General features: G+C 32.8%; 1 protein-coding gene across 8 annotated transcripts in view; it reads right to left on the reverse strand.

Annotated features, from left to right (window-relative positions):
* DMD (dystrophin) overlaps window positions 1–24,737 on the reverse strand; it is a 2,312,475-nt gene that overhangs the window by 1,966,024 nt on the left and 321,714 nt on the right. For all 8 annotated transcript variants that reach the window (XM_054251383.2, XM_035288503.3, XM_054251382.2 and 5 more), the window contains one exon: window positions 5,178–5,239. In XM_054251383.2, the coding sequence (XP_054107358.2) occupies window positions 5,178–5,239 (62 nt within the window). The remainder of the gene's footprint in view (window positions 1–5,177; window positions 5,240–24,737) is intronic.

The following is a 24,737-nucleotide window of genomic DNA, read 5'->3' on the forward strand; positions in this document are numbered from 1 at the left end:
ATAAGACTTACAGAATTTCAATTTTATATTTACCTTTCTTTTCAAATAAAGTGTGGATAGCATGTTTTCTCCTAAGGCACAGAGTGGAATAAAGAAGCCTACTTTACCAAAAAATAACATGTGGTGGGGTGATAGAGAAAATGGAACACTTATACACTGTTGGTAAGAGAGTAAATCAGTTCAACCAATGCGGAAGTTGGTGTAATGATTCCTCAAAGTGCTAAAAACAGAACTGCCCATCAACCCAGCAATCCCATTACTGGGTATATACTCAAAGAAATATAAATCATTCTATTATAAAGACATGTTCATACATATGTTAATTGCAGCACTATTTACAATTGCAAAGACATGGAATCAACCCAAATGCCCATCAATGATAGACTGGATAAAGAAAATGTGGTACAACTGTATCATGGAATACTATGCAGCCATACGAAAAAATGAGATCATGTCCTTTGCAGAGACATGGATGGAGTTGGAAGCCATTATCCTCAGCAAACTCATGCATGAACAGAAAATCAAGTACTGCATGTTCTTTTTTGGGTGGAAGCTAATTGATGAAAGCACATGGACACATACTAGGGAATAACAGACAGTGGGTCTAATTGGAGGGTGGAGGGTTGGAGGAGGGAGGGGATCAGGAAAAATGACTAATGGGTACCAGGCTTAATACCTGGGTGATGAAGTAATCTGTACAGCACATCCCCATGACACAAGTTTACCTGTGTAAGAAAACTACATATGTACTCCTGAACTTAAAATAAATGTTAAAAAAAGAAAGCCTGCTTTACTGACTCACAAGTTTCTGTTACTTTACACTACATCATGCTTATCATGCTGACTAGAAGGTAAATTAAAAATAAATCTTGCAAAAAGTATGTCATACAAATTTATTTTATTACATGATGTTGTCCAAAGAGGGTGAGTCCTGGCTTTTTAATGTGGACACTTATGTTGCAGCAATGAAGAGATAAATGAACTTTGGTGGCAGGCCAGGTCTCACTAACGCAGGCCTCCATAACAACTGTTTCAGCACTGAGTGAGTGGTGAAGTTAAATATTAAAAGCTGATAGAGCCAGTGCCCATATACAAAGGCTGGAAGGTAACAAAAGCCCACCAAAAGTTTTGCCCAGGCCTTTCTTGGTCCTTGAAGCATGGCAAGCTAATGGAATTCTTAAGAGGGTCCTTTTAGGATTAGAAAAATTTTATTAGGGGTCTGAAGAAACTCCCCAGGCCTCCATAAACAAGTTTATTGGGGGTCTGAAGGAACACTCCCAACCTCCATGACTCAGCAGGAGACAAGATAAGGGTAATCACCCAGCACAAGGACCCACGTAGATTAAGTAAACTTACTGAGGCTACAGAGGAAGGTCTTCAGGACTCAGATGTCAGTTATAGATTAGAAGAAGTTAACCACTTATGTCTTTAGATGAATGCACACTTACACCTAGACATATAGCTGAGAAGGTATATAAGCTCTGAAAAACTTTGCAATTTTTAGTTAGTCTGGGTGTAATTTCCAGGCCGTCTCCCTATAACCAGTTACAGAAAAAAAAATTCCTCTTTTCCCAGTTCATCTGCATCTCATTATCGGGCAACAAGAATAAGCAGCCCAACCCTAAGTTTGGTCCAGGAACGCTACCATATCATGGGCTCTTGTTAAGACATTCGACAAAATTAATTATACATTTCTACTTCATTTAAGTCAAATATGCATACTATGTTGGAAAAAACTTAGAGAGAAGAGTGCAGTACAGAAATAATGATGATCACTAAATTCTGTATAGGATCAAAACCATCATCTCACTCATAGGGATAAAGTTTATATCGCTCAATTGATCTAGTAGTAAACATTTTTGCCATAAAATTTTTTCTCAAACGCAAACACCAAGCACATTTTATGACAAAATTATTTTTGGTCATTATTTCAAAACTGTACTTTCCTTTAATAAGCCTGTGTGAATAAGTAAGATTTTTATAATGCAAATTATATTTGCCATAGAGTATACACTAGGCTTTTTAAAGGATTATAACATATCAATAAATTACATGGAAGGAATATTTACCCTGAATTAATCTTATCTAGAAATGGCTTTGTGTTTATGTGGAGATAAATATTGTTTACTTGTCTCTATATAATAGATGTGATAAATCACATTCTAGTAGAATTGTTTGGAATCGAAGGTTAATAGAAGACTTATTTTAAAAAGAGATAGGGCTTATTTTTAAAATGGTACTGGGAAAGTGAAAAATCAGTTAGATTTACTCCAAAGACACATTTGACTTCAAATGAAGCCACAACAAGGATATATTTAATCGCATTTATTTCCTTAAAATATTCCTCCTGTAGCTTTATAAAATAACAAGGAAACAAGGAAATACTTTGTTGTCTCTCTGTAATTTATAAATATTATGTAAATGTGTATAAAAGGCAATAAAAAATATCTGTGTGGTAAATTAGACACAGACACACATTAATACAACTATAAAATGAATATGAATTAGAAGGTTTATTAGGGAGGCATTTTTATAGTTGTTTGAATATGTGTCTGTATCTAATTTACCACACAGACAGATAATTTTTCATTGCCTTTTCTTTCTTTTTAAAGTCCTCTTCAGCACAATTTTTCCATGCAATTTTTCTTTTTCTAAATTTAGCATAGATTTAATGATTTGTACTATGGACCTAGTGTACTTATTACATTTATGTAATGCACTAGTAATAAACATTGAGATTACAAAGAAGATAAACATTCCTGCCTTTGATGGGCTCACATTTTAGAGCTTTCTTCATAAAAGTTACCAGATTCCCTCTAGCTCAGATTACTGCTTTCTCAGACCACCCACATTAAGCCCACTCATTTCTACTCCACTTAGCAATTAACCAAAAACTCCCAAATTACTGTGAAGTTTCCATGAGATCAAGAGATTCCATTTCAACTCATTTGTGTATCCTCCAGGGCTAGAATTCTGCTGAAAGGCATGCAGTGATGCAATAAATTGTCAAATGACATATATCACAATTATGTTTATGTTTTGGTATCACCAAGTGGCTTAAACTGAATCAACTAGCTTCCTCTAAATTTGTACCATCTTCAAAAGTATCCAAAGTAATGTAGTCATTTACCTAAGTTTTGACAGAAAATAGTAAGAAAATATGAAAAAGATTCTTTTCAGGTTCTCAGCACACTTACATATACATTTTACCTTTAAATAAGTTTTCTCCTTTGTCTTTGTAAACTTTTATTTGTATTTCTGGCACCTAGGATATGCTTGATAAGAAAATTTCTGTACTTGAAAGAATGGTGACTCTCCTGATAAAATTATAACAGACTTAGGGAGGACATTTATAATATAAATGAAAAGTGGAAGGTGAATTAGAGGATGCAAATATTTGGGAGAAAAACCGTAAATGTATTAATATACATGAACTATTTTACAGTCTTAAGATATGGGCATTCATAAGGACAGAAAAAAAATACCTAATTGCTCTAAGGCAGTGCTAGCAATATATTAATAGAGGATGGATTGGATATCAAGTTTGATTTGTATATTAACAGGTGAGTTGTGATAAGTTAATGTACAGAGTGAAGATCTATTCGATTTTTGGGAATGAGGATATACAGTGCTTGTCATATTTATTCACCTTATAAAAATTACTCTGGTTCAAGTCAAAGATTCAGAGTATTACGACATTTATTATTTTAGAAAATTCCTTCACAATTCTGATTTGTCTGTATGCTTGTTTGAAAATACATCTCTTGTCTGCTTCAGAATTCCAAAACTTTAAAATGTCAGTTATGCCAGTATATACAGCAATTAAACCATATATACCTATCTGGTAAATATTCTGAGAATTACGAATACCTATCCTAAATATCCTGAGTTTTTAATTTATTCTCCTATATTTGTGTTTTTATATTTTATTTCACTTGGCTAAAAAAGTTGAGAATTTTAAAAACATTTTTTAAATATATGTTTTTGTTTATGTCTCTAATAGAAATTTATTATTAATTCAGCAAGTGAATAATATGAACTTTTATTAATTAAAATTCAGTAAGTTATATTAAAGAGAACATGGCAACATTCTGCTACCAAATACCACAAAGAGCGGATGATACTCTAAAAACTTTTGTCATAGAAAAGGGAGAACTTTTGAGATTACATCTTCTAGTCGATTGTTTTGGATCCATTATCATGATTTTTTCAAACTCAGACCCACAGATTGAGTAATTCACAGCTATTAAGAGTATCAGGCATTGGACTAGGAATTTTCACTTTTAGTGACTCTTTAAATCATTACAATAATAAACAGAATATCCATTATCACAACTATGCCACTATTAAAGCCTTGGGTTTAAGGGCCATATTTTATTAGCTTTACTTTCCATTATCTAGATTTGATGTATCAAGTAAGCAATCAATATAAACATACACAAACAATCATGATGGAAACATAAGAAAACTGACTCACCAAACATTTGATTGATTAACCCAAATCCAGAATAATAATTAAAATGCAAGACTTTTAAATCTTGGCATCCCAATAAATGTCCATATATTGCATTCCTAATACTAATTTTCAAGGTAACAATATCTTACTCTGTGTTTACCTATAATTATCTAGAGTTGTGCTATTGATTAGAAATTAAGTTGTATTTGCAAAATAAGTATATATCGAGAGTATGAATTGATGCCTGCAGAAAAACAAGATGAACTTATTGTTTTCAATTATTTGAAATATGCTCTAAATTATAGGGGCCGAATACACCCAAGGCAATTATATTGTTTTTCTTGAACTTGGTAAAAGATCAAGAGGGATAAAAATAATAATAATTTTTGCAACAAATTATTGCATATCTTCTTCTTCTGTGTAACATTCCAGCTACTTGATAGAAGATTACACCTATAATATCCTGTGACTCATGTCATTAAAGAAACTCACATTGTCAAGAAGAATCGAAGATATATATTGTATAAGATTAAATAATGTATCTTTGCCGTATCTTCTGCTTTTTAAATAAAAGTCAACATTATAACCCCAGATTTGCACAGCTAAAATAAAATGACACTATGAGAAAAATAACATGGATTTTTAAAATACACAGGTACATAGTCCATTTCAAAAATTTCACAACTTATATTACGCCTTTAAAGTAACAAACCATTCTTACCTTAGAAAATTGTGCATTTATCCATTTTGTGAATGTTTTCTTTTGAACATCTTCTCTTTCATCTAAAATGCAAAGCAAAAAGTAAAAGTTAAGAAGCAACTTTAAATGTAATTTATATTTTACAACCAAAGTAACTTTCCATTATTATGTGTTAGTGTTCATTTACATTTAGTATTACATCATTGATAAATGGAATTAAATATGAGTGATGTTGGCATTCAAATTAAAATTATATCTGAAAAATGGACAGGCACGGTGGCTCACAGCTGTAATCTCAATACTTTGGAATGCCAAGGAGGGCAGATCACATGAGGCCAGGAGTGTAAGACCAGCTAGGCCAACATGGCGAAACCCCATTTCTACTGAAAATACAAAAGTTAGCTAGGCCTGGTGGCATGTGCCTGTAATCCCATCTGCTTGGGAGGCTGAGGGAGGAGAATCATTTGAACCCAGGAGGTGGAGGTTGCAGTGAGCCAAGATCATGGCACTGCACTCCAGGCTGGGTGACAGAGGGAGATCCTGTCTCAAAAAAGTAAAAAAATAATAATTATATATATATATATATATATATATATATATATATATATATAATTATTATGACCAAACCCATAGTCATGCAAACACTGTATGATTACAGAAAAATAGTCTCATCTGAATAATAGTATTTATTCCTCAGTTATGACTAGATACTCTAGTATAATTAAAACAAACTCTCAGCTGTCATTTACTCTGATAACTACTTCTGAGCCTTTTCCCATACTATCTCCCCAGCCATGTAGAAATGATTATTCCTTCCTTTGCAGCATCTACATACTCTACCATGGGCCTTCTCCCTCTATGGAAGAGGTTTCCTGATGAGCAGGAGCATGGTTTAGTTATCTTTGCTTCCCAGAACTTAGCACACTGTCTGAACAAATTAAGAACTCAGAAAATATATTTGACAAATACATGAATGCTTTAAGGGAGGGGAGATTCTACAACTCTAAAATTTCTAGGACCTATTTTCATCTAAAAGTCAGAAAATTTCAAATAAAAATGCAAATGGTACCCTTCATGGCTTACATGTAAATACTCAAAGGAAAAATCCTCGAGGATTTATACTAAGGGATTAGGGAGAAAAATTATTAAAAAAACGACTTCACAGAATTCATGCTTCTACACATCATCTTTTTTTCCCTAATCTGGAAATTAGTATTAAGTCAAATGGACAGGAAAACCATCAATCTTGATATATTAAAATGTTTTTCTCCAAGCCAAAGACTATTTTTTAATTACTGTAAATGTAACCATATTAGTTAATGTTCAGTAAAAGAATACACCTGAGAGATATTTAAAATGGATAGATTTCATATTTTATTTACTTGGATCAAAAGAACTGTTATTATAATGCCCTTTACAAAGTAACTTTATTTGCTCTCATATTTTTTTCAGTAGTAAATCTCCATTGCTTCTCTTAAAAACATGATATACAGTAAGGAATTGCTTTCTCATAATGGATATATGCATGCACTAAAAATATCTGTGTATCTTTAAATCATGATATTAATCTATAAGTAGATTTCTTTAATCAAAATGAGAAATAACAGTGAATAAATAAATGTCAAACTGTCATCTTAGATGAGAAATTTTATTTAGCATTCAAAATACATTTTTCTTATTTAATCGTGTTATTCCCACAAGCTACTATATATATGGTTAATATTAACATTATTCATATGGTATACAATAAATCTTAGCTACAATATGGAAGTATTTCCTTTGTTGACAACTGTGAATAAATATAAACAGATAGTAATAATTTTCAAACCTATTCTAGCCTCCTTTGAATCTTTACGTCCATAAAATTAACACTAGCCCTTCCAAAATAATTTAAAAAGAAATAGAACGTTTCAAATAATCAAAATTAAACCATCTTAATTGACTTTCTGGAGGAAGATTTGTCAATACATCTATTTATCAGTAATATATACATCTATTCCGTAAAGTAAATGACCTTCTTTGCAATTCCACTTATTTTTCCTATATGTGCATGCATACCTTCTGTCAGAAAGCAGAGTAAATGAGTCAGTTGAAAGCATACTTTCGATGTCTTTGAAACAAACCCAAAATCCTCTGCCAAAAGCTCAATATGAGGTTGTTTGAAGTGATTTAATCTAGAGGCTTTCAAGTGAAAAATAGGTAGTAGAACAAAATTTTTATTCTTTTCAATTATATGGAAAAGGAGCAATTTTGGGGTAAGCTTTGAGGGCGGCATGAAAACCGTGACATTATGTGTAAAATGTTATGTATCTACTGTGTAAATAACACTAAATGTGAGCTTCAACATATAAACATCTTTGCTAGTTGTCCTCTCTTACCTCTATGTCTTTAATATGAGAAAAATATGTCTTCCATAAATTATATGCTAATGTTTTATTTTGGTATGGTAGCATATATTTTCTTTAACATAATAACTATTAAAACAATTGTATTATTATTATAAAATATATTACAATTCTTAGTGCCTTACTATTCGTAAAGTTGTTTTAATTATGTCATCTGAATCTGTACATAATTTATTACTTTATACATAAACACAAGCCGAGAAGGAATAAAACTATTAAGTGACAGAAATTAACTTAATATAGATTTTCAGAGTCAAAGTCCATGGCTTTTCACATTGATCAGATATATATCATTTACATTATAAATGCATAATTAATAATACAGAATACTGTAAGATAATCAGAGTCACAAAAGGTGAACACATTAGCACAAATGCAAAATAATCATGAATTCAGAGCTTCTACTTTGAACAACTCAAGGAGTTTCCATGTATGCTCTAACCTATGTGAATAGCATACTGGAATGTTGCAATGCATAACTTATATGTCTGTATGAACTGATCTAGAACTGAGTAATAAACCTTCCCTATGATGCTGGATGATACGGTTATTAATACTTTCAATAATAATGCTCTTACATTTAGTAATTGATATTTGGTATTTTTGTCATATATATCATTATGGAAATATTTTAACATCCAAAAATCAACACATTACAATCCCCCATAAATATATATTTTATATAACCAAAATAATATTCTTTCTTTTTCACTTATTTTATCATAAATATCATAAAAGCTGCTCTTTCCTTTTGTTTGCTATTAGACACCAAGTCACAATAAACATGTTCAGGAATTCACTTCTTTTTTGTTTTATAATTGTCTTGGAATGAATTATCAGGTCAACATTATGAAAACCTTTATGACTTTTGTTAAATATTTGTATAGTATTTTACAAGGGGTCATACCCACTTCTACTGGTACCAGAAAGAATGAGGTTGGGAATTATAATGTTAGCAGCAGGTATGGTGTTGATAGGAATTTTGTTGCTTTAGTTTTTTTAAGGTACTGCTACTTTGTTTAGACATAAGGAGATACTTCATGTTTGCTTTAATTATAATTAATTTGATTACTAATGAAGTTGAACATGTTTCATGTATTTATTTTTTCTGCATGTTCCTACTTTTGTCAAAATACTTGTTTATATCCTTGCTCATGTATCTATTGAGCACTTAATATTTTAAAATTAATTGGAACGGGAAAATTATATATCGGTAATTCTTAAACATTTCAAGTCGTGGGTTCCATTTGATTGTCTGATGAAAATAATGAACCTTTTCTAGAGAAAAATGTCTATGCATACATATTTGCATACAGTTTCATAGAGTTCATTGACCTCCCTGCAGAAAATTCTTATTACCTTAAAATCCAAGTTAATGATCACCATTGTAAATTAAGCTACTTAGTCAATGAATGAACATATTTTCCCAAGTGGTCATATGCATTTTAATTTTTATTATGCTAAAATTTTATACTTATTTATTTGGATTGATATATTTTATTGTTATTTGTTGTATTGCTTAAAAGCTGACTAATTTAAGCATAAGTTGTATATCCTTAGTTAATCTAAAGTCGCTACACATATATATCATACATATATAAATTGTTCTAGAAGCTATATTGATACTTTAACAATATGTATATTTCTGTAATCACATAGTCTATAGTAAAACATATTAATGTGCGATCAGCAACAAAGCAAATGAGAAAAGAATAAAGTCATAGCTGTTTTATTACAAAATGATTATATGCTTCTGTTTAGTCATTTCAGGTAGCACATATTCTATTTTATTTCCTTTAGGATTTGTTTATAACTTATTTTATTCTACTCATAAAAATATGCATGTGCATATTAATATGAGCGTCAAAGAAAAAAAATCTCTTTTGGGAAAATTTACTTGAAAACTGTTCCCTGGAGATGTCAAGAAGTGAAGAACCATTACTTCATAAAATGCAAAAACTGACCAACGTTTTATTTTATTCTCTCTATGGGGAAAACCCATATAAAATTAACTTTCTAATGTGACATAAAAATTGTATGTTATCTCAGAAATATTTAACCTCTTCTAATAAAGTTATTTTTATTCAGTATATGTGGCCTTTCATATTTTTTAAGATTAGTACAATGACCTTTTACCCTGTTATTAACTTTTATGTTCCTGAGTCCCTCAGGAATATAAATATGGGATATATTAAATTGAAGTATTCATAATTCACAAGAGCAAGTTACCGCAGAAGAATGATATTGGGCAAACTGAAAGAACATTAAATGTGTGGAACTGGCTTCTAGTCACTTCGCAGGACTTATTAGAATTGTGGCCTTTAAATTGCCAAGGCTCAGCCTCTTTACCTGTGAAATGAGAGTATTAACTGCTTTTTAACTCATAGAGCTATTGACAGGATATAGAGATCATACTGTTGTGTAATAATTTTTAGAATAATTATTTACAGAATGCTTACTGTGTCCTGGTCATTGCAGTAGTTACCAAAAATATAAACAAGACTCATTCTGGGAAAACTCTTAGCCTAGTAGATAATAGACATATCAGAGATAAATATGAAATGTTCTGCAAAAACAAAACTATATATAAATTTAAAGGATATTATAGGAGCATGGAGAAAGGAACCTACCAATTACCTTCACCGCATGGGTGTTAGAAAAGAAAGATATTGTGGAGAAGGCAATGGGTAGGTTGAGTTTAGTAGAATGAGAGAAAGTAAAGAAGGAATAAAGGTAGGAGGAAAATAAAGATGAATCTCACTGAGCAGACAGTAAGGATCAGGGCAGAGTGATAAGAAACTGAAAGTACGTGATCATTCACCATGCAATGCTGTTTTGTTGTACTCTAAAATGTGAGAAATGGAGAGGCATGGAATGAAATTGCAACGGGAGTTGGGAGCCTCCATGATAAGACATCTTCTCTGCTATCTGATAAGACAACGTAACTGAAAGCATTTAAAAACTGGGAAAAAAAGAACCCAGAAAACAGTTCTATAAACACTAAAAATTATTTCCATTACACAAAGCAGTTAACCATAATCTGTTCAAGAAAATCTTTTTTTTTTTTTTTTTTAAGACAGGGTCTCACTCTGTTGCCAAGGCAGGAGTGTACTGAAACCATCATAGCTCACTGTAACTTCACACTCCTGGACTCAAGCAATTCTCTCACCTCTGTCTTCCCAGTAGCTAGGAAATACAGGCACACATCATCACATCACCACACCTATCTAATTCTTAATGTGTTTGTAGAGATGGGTTCTCCCTATGTGGCCCAGACTGGTCTCAAACTCCTTGCCTCAATCAATCCTTCTGCTTCAGCCTCCCAAAGTGCTAGGATTACAGGCATGAGCCATCACACTTAGCCTAGAAAAACATTTTTTAAGTGATATTTCCTTGGGGGCTAGTTACTCTTTTAATTGGAGATCTTCATCACTAAGGTGACACAGAAAATGTATCTTTAAAAGGAGAAGGGAATATTAAAGTTGATACTAGTTTAGAAATACATGTAGTATAGAAATATAATGGGATAAGTTTATTTCACTTAAAGATATAACTATGAAGTAATATGGGAGAGCAATTAAGTTCAATCTATTCTCTGATTCTACTAAACGTTAGAAAAAAGAAAATGAAAAATATGGAAGATTAATGATAAACATTAGATAAGATTATGTAATACTTTGGAGCATTATTAAAGAAGGCACCAAATTCAGGACATATTTAGAAAATTGATTTACTGTGCCATTAATATTACAAAATGGCAATGCAGAGTGAAGGAGGTTACAATGGAAAATGGTATGAAAAATGCTTTCTATTAAATCTGAGTAATAGTCTTTGATGATGGGATTTTTCTATGGCCTGAGGTGGCATTAGTGGTCAGCTTATAATGAGGAGGTCTAAAATAATTAAACTTCTGCACAAAGAACAGAAAAACTGTTCATGTCAAAGAGATTTCTTTATTTCCCATTCACTCTACAATCGATGCAATGCAGTTTTCACTGCTCATCGTCCTACAAAAGTTGTTCTTAATAACATCGCCTACATCCTTTCTCATTTCCAAGATAGTGACTGTCTGGATCAGAGCTGTAATCCCAGCACTTAGCACAGAATGTGTTACATAGTAGTGCTCAATAAAGGTATTTTAAGTTAATGAAGACCAGATGTGCTTTTTAGTCCTCTTCTCATTTTTCTCCTCTGCAGATATTAATTCTATTAACCTGTGGTAGGCAGAATAATGCCTCCTCAAAAATGGCCACATGCTAATCCCTGACATCTGTGAATAAATTATGGTACATGGCAAAGTGGAATTATTGAAGATAGAATTAGAATTTCTAATTAGTGAACTTTTGATAGGGAGATTATCCCAGATTATCTGGGAGGGCAGGATGTAATTACAAGGGTCTTTAGAAGGGGGAAAGGGTGGCATAAGGGGGAGAATTTGAAAGCAGCATGAGAAGGACTTGGCCCAAGGTGGCTGGTTTTGAAGATGTAGGAAGAAGTCCATGAGCCAAATAATGTGGGAATTCTCTAGAAAATGGAAAAGGCAAGGAGATAGATTTTCCCCTGGAGCCTCCAAAAGTACGCAGTCCTTTTGGCATCATGATTTGATCCCAGTGAGGTTCATTTTGGATTTCTGACCCACAGAACTGTCTGAGAATAAATTTATATAATTTTAAGCCACTAAATTTGTGGTAATTTTGTAGCAGCAATAGGTAACTAATATATTACATTTTATACTTAAGGCTATTAAGTGACAAATATCTGCTGACACCTACTAGGTGGTAGGAAAACAACTGTGAGAAAGATAGTGTCCCTACCTTTTTTCCTTCTAGCTTAGTGAGAGAAGCAGACGCAATAAAAGGGTATGTACATAAAAATATACACATAAGTTACATGATGAAGAAACTACAGAGTTCTCTTACAATCATATATTAAGGGAATTAACTTGAAAAATCCAGAGTTTCCTTGATAAAGTGACATCTCAGCTGAGTTCCGAAAGTTAATTAAGGGTAGAGAGAGACAAGTGGCAGAAAAGAGAACTCCAGAGAATCAAAAGAGCAGGTGAAACTGTCAGGATGTCAGAGAAAGAGCATTGACCTTTCCCAGACCTAGAGATGGTAGAGGAGGATAAAAGTGGCAGAGATGACCCTAGAAAAAGTGAAATTATCATCAACTTATTTATGAAGAGCCTGAAAATATAGCCAGAGGGGAGTTCAAAACCAAAGCAGAATTTTAAATAGGAGAATAGCAATGTTAGGTTTGGCTTTTGGAAATAAACTCCATAGTGTGGAGAATAGCTGGGGAGAGACTGGAAATAATAAGACAGAATCGCTGATTATACCTACAATCCATCTAAGAAATGCCCATGGCTTGCATTAATAAATGGCAGTGGGACTGGAAAAGAAATAGATGCATTCAAGATATATTTACTCAGCAGTATTGGTAAGTGCTAATAATTATACGTGGAGTTAGGGGAGTTGGATCATGGATAATCAATGAAAAAGAGAATTTCCCTGATGGAGAAACTACAGTTCTGTTACAATCATATACTAAGAGAACTAACTTGAAAATTCCAGAGGTTCCTTGATGAGGTTACAGGCTAGATTATTCAGAATGGCATATAAGGGACTTCACAATTTGACTCCAGCATACTTCTCTAAACATACTATCGATTAGGCCTGTTGGCAGTCACCCATATCCCATACCTTATGTATACCTACCAGGTCTTCCCTAGTCACACAAGCCAAATTTCTCCATGAATAAATCATAGGCTTTCTTGCTTTAGTCTTTCGTTCATGCAGTCTCTAGAACTAGAACACTCCAGTTCAAATGTGAGGCTTTTCATAATCACACTTATCTCCCTGGCGTAACTTATCAATCATTCTGATATATACATATGCATAGGCTTTTTTCTAATTATGTGAGTGTTTATGTATATATGTGGGTATTACACACATAAATACTTTAACTGTATGTGTATGCACACACAGATACTTTGTGTGTGTGCATTATAACTTATAAAGTGATTTCAAATATCTCCTTGTTTATACACACAGACACACACACACACACACACACACACACACAGAGAGAGAGAGAGAGAAAATTGGTTTATTGCCTTCCAATAATGCAGCCCAAAATCCACTCATTACCTCCTAAATGTGACCACATTTAGATAGGAGAATTATTATGTCTTTGCAACTCCTGGCACCAAACATGGTATATTGAAGGAGAAATAGGTACTTAGTAAGAGTTTGTTGAATAAATCAAATGACTAATCAATACTGTAATTAAATCTCAGATCTACTAAGTCCTAGACCAATGCTTTTCCCCTGCACTTCATCATACTGCTCAAACTACTGTTAATTATAGAACTTCTGTCATCAATTCATTTCCTAAATTATCCATTGAGCACCCATTAGACATAGAACTAATTTTCAATGACTTCCCCAAAATCTGGCCTTGAAACTGAAGTACTGCTACTTACTTCTATCACTACAATGAATAAAAAATTAAGAGAAAAAATATTTCTTGCAAACAATCTGCCTTTATTTCTCTAGGTGAATTTCACTCTGTGTAATATGATATAATTGTCCCTTACTTCATCTTTCGTGACTGTCACAGCTTCTAACACAATGTCAAATGCTATGTATGACCTCTCTGTCCCTTTTCCTGCACTGCAAATGCTGCTTCTTTCTCAGGCAGGTCAATGGCTTTTTTATTGTCAGCAGTTGTTGGACCCAGAAACCAATTTGGAAAGCTATGTCAGCTCATATTGAATAAAAGTTCCCTCCCATTCCTGCCACTTAATCATAGAATTTATGCTCCATTAGCAAATGGGAGTTATGGTGAGAACCTAACATAAAGGCATAATTGTATATTTATAAAAATTGCAATGCTCTATATACTGAAAACATAGCACAAGAATTGTAGAAATATATTTGTGAAGAATTATAGAAGTTGCATGAAGTAGGACATAATAACAATGACATAGAAGAAATGTATTAGAATGGAAGAATGATCAGAACTCCAAGAGTATATGAAAAGGTGTTAAGTGGCCTCAGTTGGAAAAAACATAATGCCATCTGGTAGATTGTGCAAATAGTTCATTCTTAGTCTCTTAAAATTGCACTTATTAGATACAATGCAGGCCAGTGGTTACATGCACTCATTTCAGAGTCAAATAACCTGAGTTCCAACTCCCGTTTCACTTCTCATTCTCTCTATGGCCTTGAGTGAGTTACTTAACCTCTCCGCGTCTCATTGTCTCCATTTGTTTCATGGTAATAGAATAGAGATACTGAATTTTGAAGACTCAATGTGACACATGTATGACACATATTAATACTGAGAAACAAATAAAAAAAATCGACAAATCCTATAAACCTTTACTTCCAAATATATTGAAACTTCTGGTGAATCTTCTGTATAAATGACATTATTTTACAAAATAGACACAATTTCTATGTGGCAGTAATGTTAATAATTAGTAAGATTTTTACAGTATTTATAAATACACAAAAAATTCAAGTCTTCTTGATTTGAAAGATAAAAACTAAATATGAAATGATATTCACATAAATTACACCTCCTCATGCCCAAAACAATGAAATATGTTTTCAGTAATAATGGGAAAAATGGATATTTTTGTGGTGCATTATAATTTATAAAGTGATTTCAAATGTTTCATGAATATGTGGGTGTAGACTTGCTAAGAGTAAAAATAAGTTACTATTAATTAGTATGCAGACTTGAAATATGCTTTGGTAGTGTTCGTGAGAAAGATTACTTATTTTTGTTAAAATAATGATCATAGACTAATATGACAGAATAAATCAAAATAAGGTCAAGGTCTCCAGTGTAACTTAGAGGTGAAATTAAATATTTGGATATTGTAACAGAACTGCTAACTAGATACCCATTTCTACACAACAGCCTACTCAATTTTACTTTTAAAAGATTCCATTTCTCCACAGAAAATTTAAAAAAATACATTGCTCTATGATATATATTTATCTGTTTTTATGAGTTGCAAAATACTTCTTTGTAAACCAAAAGGCAAGCTATCAGCCAAATGTGCACAACAGCCATTTCCAAATATATTGTTAATAAGATGCTTTAGAAACAGACAAATGGTTAAACACAGGCCCTGATTATAAGGGGATATTTAAATCACAAGATGTATTTCCTCAACTTACACTATGGAGTAATGGTTAATAAGATGGCATAGCAGATGTGTATAATGCCTCATGCTTTATTTCACTGAGCCAACCTTGAGTTCACCTATAAATATAGTGAACAGATTCTGTGGTTGCCGAAGATTTCTCACCAGAAACATCCACATCTATCTGCGTCTTTGCATTAAGACTTTCTTAAATTTAGGCAAGCTCAGTAAGCCCATTTGCAGGGCAGTCCAGAAGCGACAGAGATTTAGTTCTCCCAGGGGCAATCCTCAATAAATGAGGGACAGAAGTCTATGGATTAAAAACAAAGAACAAAAAAAAAAGAAAAAAAAAAAAAAAACAATAAAACAATTGCTAAGCATGTTCTATAGGGCTCCTCAATGGTTGCATGGAATATGGAACCCAGAATGGCCCACAGGAGTACTGTTATTGTCTGCTCTCCATATGTGGAATTCGGGCCCACGTTTCTTGGTTTGATCATGCACTAGTTATGCAGTGTTAAAAAAGACTCATAGGCCAGGCTTGGTGTCTCATGCCTGTAATCCCAGCACTTTGGGAGGCCGAGGTGGGCGGATCATGAGGTCAGGAGTTCGAGACCAGCCTGGCCAATGTAGTGAACCCGCATCTCTACTAAAAATACAAAAAATTAACTGGGCATGGTGGCCGGCACCTGTAATCCCATCTACTCAAGAGGCTGAGGCAAGAGAATCGCTTGAATCTGGGAGACGGAGGATGCAGTGAGCCAAGATTGCGCCACTGTACTCCAGCTCAGGCAAGAGTGCGAGACTTCATCTAATATAAAAAGAAAAAAAAAGACTCATACGCCACACTAAACCTAAGATTTCCAGTATGAAAAGTGGAAATAATCATGGTTAAAAAAACTGTTAGTTTCATTTTGATGACATATCCTGTAAAGCATCAAGAGTAGTCTTAAGCAAGAACATAGTACAAAATAAGTGCAAATAGAGATTTGTATTATTATTCCTGACTATATATTTAATTGCACTAAAATTTATTGAACAAGTTGGTAGTTTGCATTATTTGTTCATAATTTTTTTCTTCCTTCTTTCAACATGCCATGGTTCACCATGGGTGGATTATACTTCCCATTCACTGATTACAGCCTTGGTCATGTGACTTGCCTTGCCCAGTGGAACACAGTCAGATATGAGAGTATGTCAGTTCTGAGCTAGGAGCTTAAGAATCATAAAGTGTTTTCACTTTTAGTTCTTCCTCTCTTTTTCAGGGGAAGTACATGCCTGAGGTAGCTTCTGTTCCTGAAAGGAGAGACACATAGTGCTGACCTGAACTCAATACAAAATTGAAGCCGACATGTGAATAAGAAATAAATGTTTGTTATTATACATCATTGGGATTTGGATTTATTTTTTTACAGAGCATTAGCCTATAATAAAGCTGACTAATATAGCAGGTAAATAGTAAATGTGGCCCATAAAATAAAATTCAATAATAATGGAATGTATACACCCTCTTCACTTAAAAAAGACAGGGTAATATTCCATCATTTAAATTTAAAATAAGCTGAAGTATGGGTTTTAAAAAAGGATTACAAGGTTTCCAAAAATTGCCCATTTAGAATATATTATCTTTTAAATCTTGGTCTTTCCCCTTACCATATTATTCAAAATTTAAACATTAAAACAAGCATGCTCTTTTTACACATGGCCAAGTATTAGCATAGAGAGAAATCAATGCAGAAAACAATTTAAGTGGAAAATAAGTTCTAAGGAAATTCAGTGAGTTATTGTAATAGCAACACTCAGTACTGAGCATGCCCTTTCTACCTCATGCGAAATACTGAAAGCACTTAAAACAGAAATAAAGTTTAGGAGTAATCATTCATTCCCTCTTCACCAAATATGGAAGTCTTAAGCCAGTGTTTATGAAAGATCAAGCCAAAAAGTATAAACAGGAATACAGGCCAAACATGTTTCCAGCATAAACAGGGGAAATTTTGCAGTCAGTAAAAGAACATTAGAGTCCCTCTTTTAGGAAAGGGCTTGGAAAATTATTACTGTGAATACAAAAGAAGTCCTGGGAGCTAATCAAACGAGGAGACAGTTTTGAGAGTTAATCAGGTGCCAATGCTAATAGATTATCCAAGTGGCAGAGCAAAGAAAGTCCAGAGTCACACAATCAATTTTTATTCAGCCTGAGTTGCTAATACTGATGACAAGTGGCTTCTTCCAAGATTCTTAATGAAAGATTTCTCTTTTTTCAGATTTATTATGCTACTGGATTAAAAAAGTATTTATTTCTTTTCTAAGATCAGTGACAAGACTACACTGAGAACAGGTCCCTCAGTGTACATTGCCAATAGATAAGTTTTATCTATGTCTTGATTGACTAATCATTTAACAGATGCGAATCTAGATTAGCATGTAAATTAAGTAATTTTGAAAGCCTCCCATACTAGCATTATTGTTTGCACTTAGATGTTATTGAGTTGAACTTGTAAAGGAAAATAGAATTAGAAAAGATTTAGAAATTATAGAAAAAATTTGGATTCTCATTATATACAACAAACAATAGAGTTTGAGGTTTTAACAGAATTTTCTGTTTCTAAAAAGAGCATTTTAAGTATAGTTTTGTTTATTTCATCTTCATAAATTGTACATTTAATTTTAAATTCTAGTCATTACAAAAGACTTTAAGTCAAGTGGCATATTGCTTTCCTCTATAGCCAATTTTAAAAGTCTGAATAGTTATCTATATATACAGATGTATACCTGTATTCAGGTTGTGTTCATATGCATACATAATATATATATAAATTTCACATATATATAATAAAGTTCATGTATATGTGTGTAATTTTATATTCTGACACAAATATAAAATTCATGAATTGTAGCACACCGAAAACATTAGTTTTTGATTAGAGAACATTAAAATGATTGTAAAGTAGAATCTCCAGAATTTGCAGAGCTTGTAAATTGAAGACATTTGAATTTCCCAATTTTAAGATTACTTTGATCATTCTAAGTGCCTACTAAACGGATTATAAAGGAATGATTTTCCTCATTTACAGTGATATGGTAGTTTTAGCTTTGAACCTGACTATCTTGGTTCAAAAGGCAGTTCTGCTACTTATTAACAATGTGCCTCTGTTTGCTCACCTGTAGAATAAAAATAATATCAATGTAGCTTTGTCATGAGCTTTGGATGAATGTTCCCACTTGAATCCTGGCTCTAACACTAACTTGCTCTATGAGCTTCTGTCAATCATTTAATTACCTGGAATACAATTTCCTCAACTTAAAAAAAAAACAGAATTTGGAAAAGATAATTTCTGTTTCTTCAGTTCTAAAACTATACCATCTGCTTCTTATTCGAGGTTTTCATTTGTCTGTTTATTTGTTTCTGCAGGAGGCAGTTCCCAACCCTTGTTGGACTATGCTCTGGAATCATATTGTCTGGATTTAAAGTTCAGGTTTGCCACTTACTAGCTAGTTTTCTCAATTTATTTACATGACTTTTCTTTCCTTTAGTTTTCTCATCCGTAAAATCGATATTAATATAATAACTATCTCACAATGTCATTGTGAGGATTAAATAAGCCATTATCTTTATAGGGCATAGAAAGTGTCTGGCCCGAAATAAGTAATCAACATTGTTATTCCTATCCTGAAGTCTATGGGCTTTCAATACAACTATGGAATAAACTTGTAAAATTGTGAGCAAAATTTTATGAGTGTGTATATATGAGAGTCTGCAGTTCTCAATAGATTCTAAAAGGGCTGCATGGTTTGAAAAATGTTGGATGTAAAATATAGACATTATTCTGACTCTTATGGATATTAATGATCTCTGTTTTACTTTTTTCACGAACAGTGCCATTAACAGCAATAGACCTGTTTTTATGATTTTTTCTTACTTTGCTTTTTTTACATGTTTATTTAAGAGCTCTGCTTTTCATCTCTGTCACCATTGTACCATTATTTTTATGGATATACACACAGTTGTTGGCTTTGAAAGAAGTATAATTATATAGTCTGCAGCTATGCCAAAGAAAGCCAGGACTCCTTATCTGGCCTCAGAAATAAATAGTGGGCTTTCTTCATATTCTCTTAGATACTACTCTTCAGCCACCTAGGATTACACACTATGTTTTTAGCTTCTTATGCTTCTGTAAAGACAGATGCATTTTTTTGCTACCCATCTTATTGCAATGTCCTTTCTGAGAAGAGCCCAGCCTTTTTCTGTAATATACTTTGATACTAAGTATTGACATAATGCAATACAGTAATTGGAACTCAGAAAGATTTGTTTGTTTAATCTTTGATTGCTTAATCCACTTAATCAGACGTATATTTTTAATGCACATTTTTCTTTAGTTAGAGCAGCCCATGTCATGAAAGAATCATTCAAATGTGGAATCGATGATTCTCACAGGATATAAAAAACATCATGCCATACAAGAAATAAATCACTCCTCTCTGCATAGATACAGTGAATCCAGAGCTTGGAAACTGGTATTTTCAAAGCTTAGTATGAAAGTGTCTGAAAATAAACTCTCAACAGAGATCAGTGGAAATAACCAATAACTGTTAAAAGAAGCACATTATTGATTGGCCAAGTAATCCAAAAAGAGAAAAGATGTGCGAACTTAATACTAAATTTAGAAAAGTATTCATTGATTAGGAAATCAAAATTCAAGATAAAGAAACATGTTAAGAGATTAAAAGTAGTCTTTCATTGCTTGAGTAACCTAGCTGAGGAGTCAAAGTAAAACCAACGGATTGTAATTAGTATGATGTTTTAAGATATAGTTGAATAAAGAGAGAGAGAGAGAGAGATGCATTATTTACCCTGATTTTTGGTACAATGCTAAGGTCATTAATTAATAAATTAAGTTTATGTTTATTAGCCAATTTTTAGAAACTAGAGAAAAAGTGAGTATTAAAAGCTTTAGGATTTAACTTTTGATACATTTCCTTTTCATTTTCCTTGCATAATTGTAATTGCATTGCAGAAGTAATTAGAAACCTTACTTTCTTCATTTAAAATAATAACAGGTTTTCCAGTGTTGTTAAAACACAATCTAAATATCTAGAAGCATTGTCTTCTTTATTCCCATAAAAATTACCATTCTGCCTTTTCTCAGAACCTTGAAAAAATGGTTTCATAAGTTTTGCTATTTAAAGAGTCTTGCATTTAATATCTACATAGATAAAGCCTCCACCCAAATATGGAATTATTACCTTAGAAAAGAGTCTCAAAATTTAGTTTAATGGATTTAAGTGAATAATCATCTCTATAAGTTTTGGTACATATTTTCAAATTCTCAAAAATTCCATATTAAACTACATCTCTACCTGTAATGGATGAAAATGTCTATAACGCTGCATTGTAATGTACATTGAATACATTAAATAGAAATGTAATTCATATGTAATTCAATGTAATTCATATATGTCTATGTATGTCTTTCTAAACATGAATGCATGTGTATATATATATATATATATACATACATATACACATACATATATATACATATATTTATATATATATTTAAAGAATTTAGACTTGGGACTTAGAATGAGGCTCTCCTTGAAACCTTCAACTGTGAGATATAAATATAAGGGAATGTTGGCAATCATGTTCTGCCATGTGAGGAACAGCAGAAGCCAATCTGCAATAAAAAAGATAGTCTAGAGAGGAGGAAATGTGACAGAGAATCCTGGAAGCTTTTGATTGCATTTCCTGAGGTATACTGCAATTTGCCCTAACCTGTCTTGAGAAACGTTTTAATCCTTAGAATAAATGTATCCTTTGGAATAAATTCCACATTTGATAAAGATAGTTCAAATTTGGTATAAATAATTTGTGGCCAAATGTCCTAATTAATATAAGACTCAAGTAATAAGTAATTTGCTGCTTAAGAGTAGAATCAGTTTAATTTCATATAATTTTTCCATCTCTCATTCAGATGGGAAGGCATTATCCTTCCTCTTGTAAGGTCGTGATGCTCTATATCTGCAAATTCAAGGGAGAAAAAGTCTCTTAACTTAAAACTATACAGAAAAAAAAAAAACCCGATGTCATTTCTAGCACTTAATTGGTATTTATCTGCCATAAACACATGAGGCTGTTTTGGTTTGTTCAGTTATCCTTGTCTGCATAGGGCCATTTAAACCCAAATTGGAATTATCTCTGGGTTACTATCAGTGATAATAAGAACTTTCAATTTATGCCAATTATAAGAATTCACAAACACAGATAGGGTGACCAAGGAATCCAACCAGAACTTCCTATTTAGTCTCATTAGACTAAGACTTAATGAGAAAAGAAAAATCATTAGCACTGAAAATCTTGTAGGTCTTGTTTCATTTTTTCCTGAAATTTAAATAATACTGATTATGCCTGTGATGGAAACTGTGGAAAAGAATAAAATGAATATTTAATTTAGTAAGGTATATAAAATAAAACATGAGAGGGAGCATAGCTATTCCTAAATGGAAAAAGAAATTGGTATACTACAATAGGAAATATGATTTCCTTTTAATGTGTTAGTTTTACAGAAGTTACCAATTGCAGAAACCATTTTGATTTAACATCATCAATAAAATCAACATGTGAACAATCATTACGTTGGAAAGATGACATGTCTAACAAAATGGCACTATCAAGTTCTATGTATTTAAAGACAGTCTCCATTTAACTTTGCTAGACAACAAAATTGTAAATGCTCAATGCCAAGGGCAATTGAATGTCAAAATACAAGTACATCCTAATATTTTATATAATACTCATATTGTTAAAAACGATGCATCTAACATAATAAAGAGGGTATTTGAAATTTCATATTTCAATATCCCTATGGTTTGCCATAGATTACAAATATAAATGCATGCATGAAATTATGATTTTATTTTCTTGGTTAATTTTGGTTACAGCTCATCACTTTGCATTAGTTCAAACCTCCAACAATCTCATATGCATCATTATAAGGAGATGAAAAGGATTAAGAAATAAGTTTAAGTCTGTGCATAGAATATTAAAAGTTTCTCTGCATATAACATGAATAGAGGTGATTACTATTAATATAAACTCAATAATAAAGAAAATAAACAAATGCCTGCTTTTATTTTCTCCTAATTAACAAGTTTAATCCTTTGTGCTTCACATTATTTGTTTGGTCTGTAGCTGATCATTGGTAGACATTTCACTGCTCATGGGCCATTCTACTCACCTTGACTTCCAACTCAACTTTGGGATGGACATTTCAAACCATCTGTCTGAATGTGTGCAAACTTTGGTGAGTGTCTTTGAAGAAATGTAATTGAGGATGAATTATGTGACAGTGGATATGTGAATTTTGATTGAAAACTATTTTATACATCGAAAAATGAATCTTATGGCTGCTGGCTCACATCTGTAATCCCAGCACTTTAGGAGCCACGGTGGGTGGATCACTTGAGGTCGGGAGTTTGAGACTAGCCTGACCAACATGGCGAAACCCTATCTCTACTAAAAAATACAAAAATTAGCCAGATGTGGTGGCGGACACCTATAATCCCAACTACTTGCAAGTCTCAGGCAGGAGAATTGCATGAACTCTGGAGGCAAATGTTGCAGTCCAGTCTGGGCAACAGAGTGGGACTCCATTTCAAAAAAAAGGAAAATGAACCATTTTCTTCAATTTTATGGTAAATTACTAAATGAAGAAAACATTTAATTTTTCCCAAGACAATTTTGATCTACACCCCTAGCCCATGGGGGGATTCATAGTTTCTCTTTTCTGTTGTTGGAGATATATCATGGTTAAAATTTTTAAGAAGTATTTTAAACATTCATAAAAGTGTGAGTATTCTAAGTTACTTCAATGACATATAAAATTTTGGAGCCCTGCTTCCATGTTTCAACTTCAAAAGTAGAATTCAGTTAGAACTCCCTGGTGGCTGCACTTTAGAATAAACTTTCAGTCAATACCACACGCCTCTTCTTTTTTTCCCTCCTACTGCTCACCCCACCCCACCCCACCAACCAACCAACCAAATAAATGAAACAAAAAGGCCGGGATGGCAGGTTCTACACTTTTGAATACAGTTTTGGACAGTGTGCCAAATCTTAATTTTGACATCACAAATAAGGTTTCACAAATGGATTCTGAATATACAAAATGTTTTTGAGTCACCTTTTGTCTTCACCTTTGAATTAAAAGCTTTGAAATACAATGAACAGTATTTCCTTCAACTTTTCATCACTTTTCCCAGTATGTAATTCACAGATAACAAGTCCTCAATACATTTTAATCAAATTTAACTGTTAAAAGATTATTTTTCAATATGTTCTTTCTCTACTAGAAATAAGTAATTATTATTCATTGTTTCCATCTAAAGTAAGGGTAATTGTAGTGATTAACATGTTGAATGTGAGCATTTCAAGAGGGTATAAAATACTTGTGGGCTTTCCATCATAATCAGGTTCCTCTTATGCTTAGGATGTAAAAATGCTATATAAGAACATTGCTCCACCCAATGAGAAAAAGCTGAGTAATATATAAAAATGTCTTATTTTTTGAGCCATTTAAACAGCTGTGGCCACAAGGCAAAGAGGTAAGCCAAAGTACTTCAATCCCCTCCAAGGAGAGTCTAGATATATGAATGATTTTCCTTTGGCAGAGAACTGAAGGAAGAAGTAGTCACCATAGGAGCAGGAAAAAAAAAATAGCTCCAATTGTAAGGCATTCTTAAAAGTCAGATGTGGGCTGGTGTGACATTTCAGCATCCTTGGAAATGCAGACTTAACAAGTCTGCGCTCATTCTGGAGTTGTTTTCCACACACCTCTATTGGAAATGTGAAAAAAGATTTGGGATAAGACAAGAGATAGGAAGAAGCTCCCCTCAGTGATGCACAAACATGAAGTCAAACCCATTTTCCAGACTCTCCTCTTCTAAAAGGCATAAGATTTAAGTAAAGGTACTAAACTGAAGGAAAGGTACTAAACTCTACCACCCGTGGGTCCC

This window comes from Callithrix jacchus, chromosome X (assembly GCF_049354715.1).
Source record: "Callithrix jacchus isolate 240 chromosome X, calJac240_pri, whole genome shotgun sequence".
In the NCBI taxonomy this organism is placed as follows: domain Eukaryota; kingdom Metazoa; phylum Chordata; class Mammalia; order Primates; family Cebidae; genus Callithrix; species Callithrix jacchus.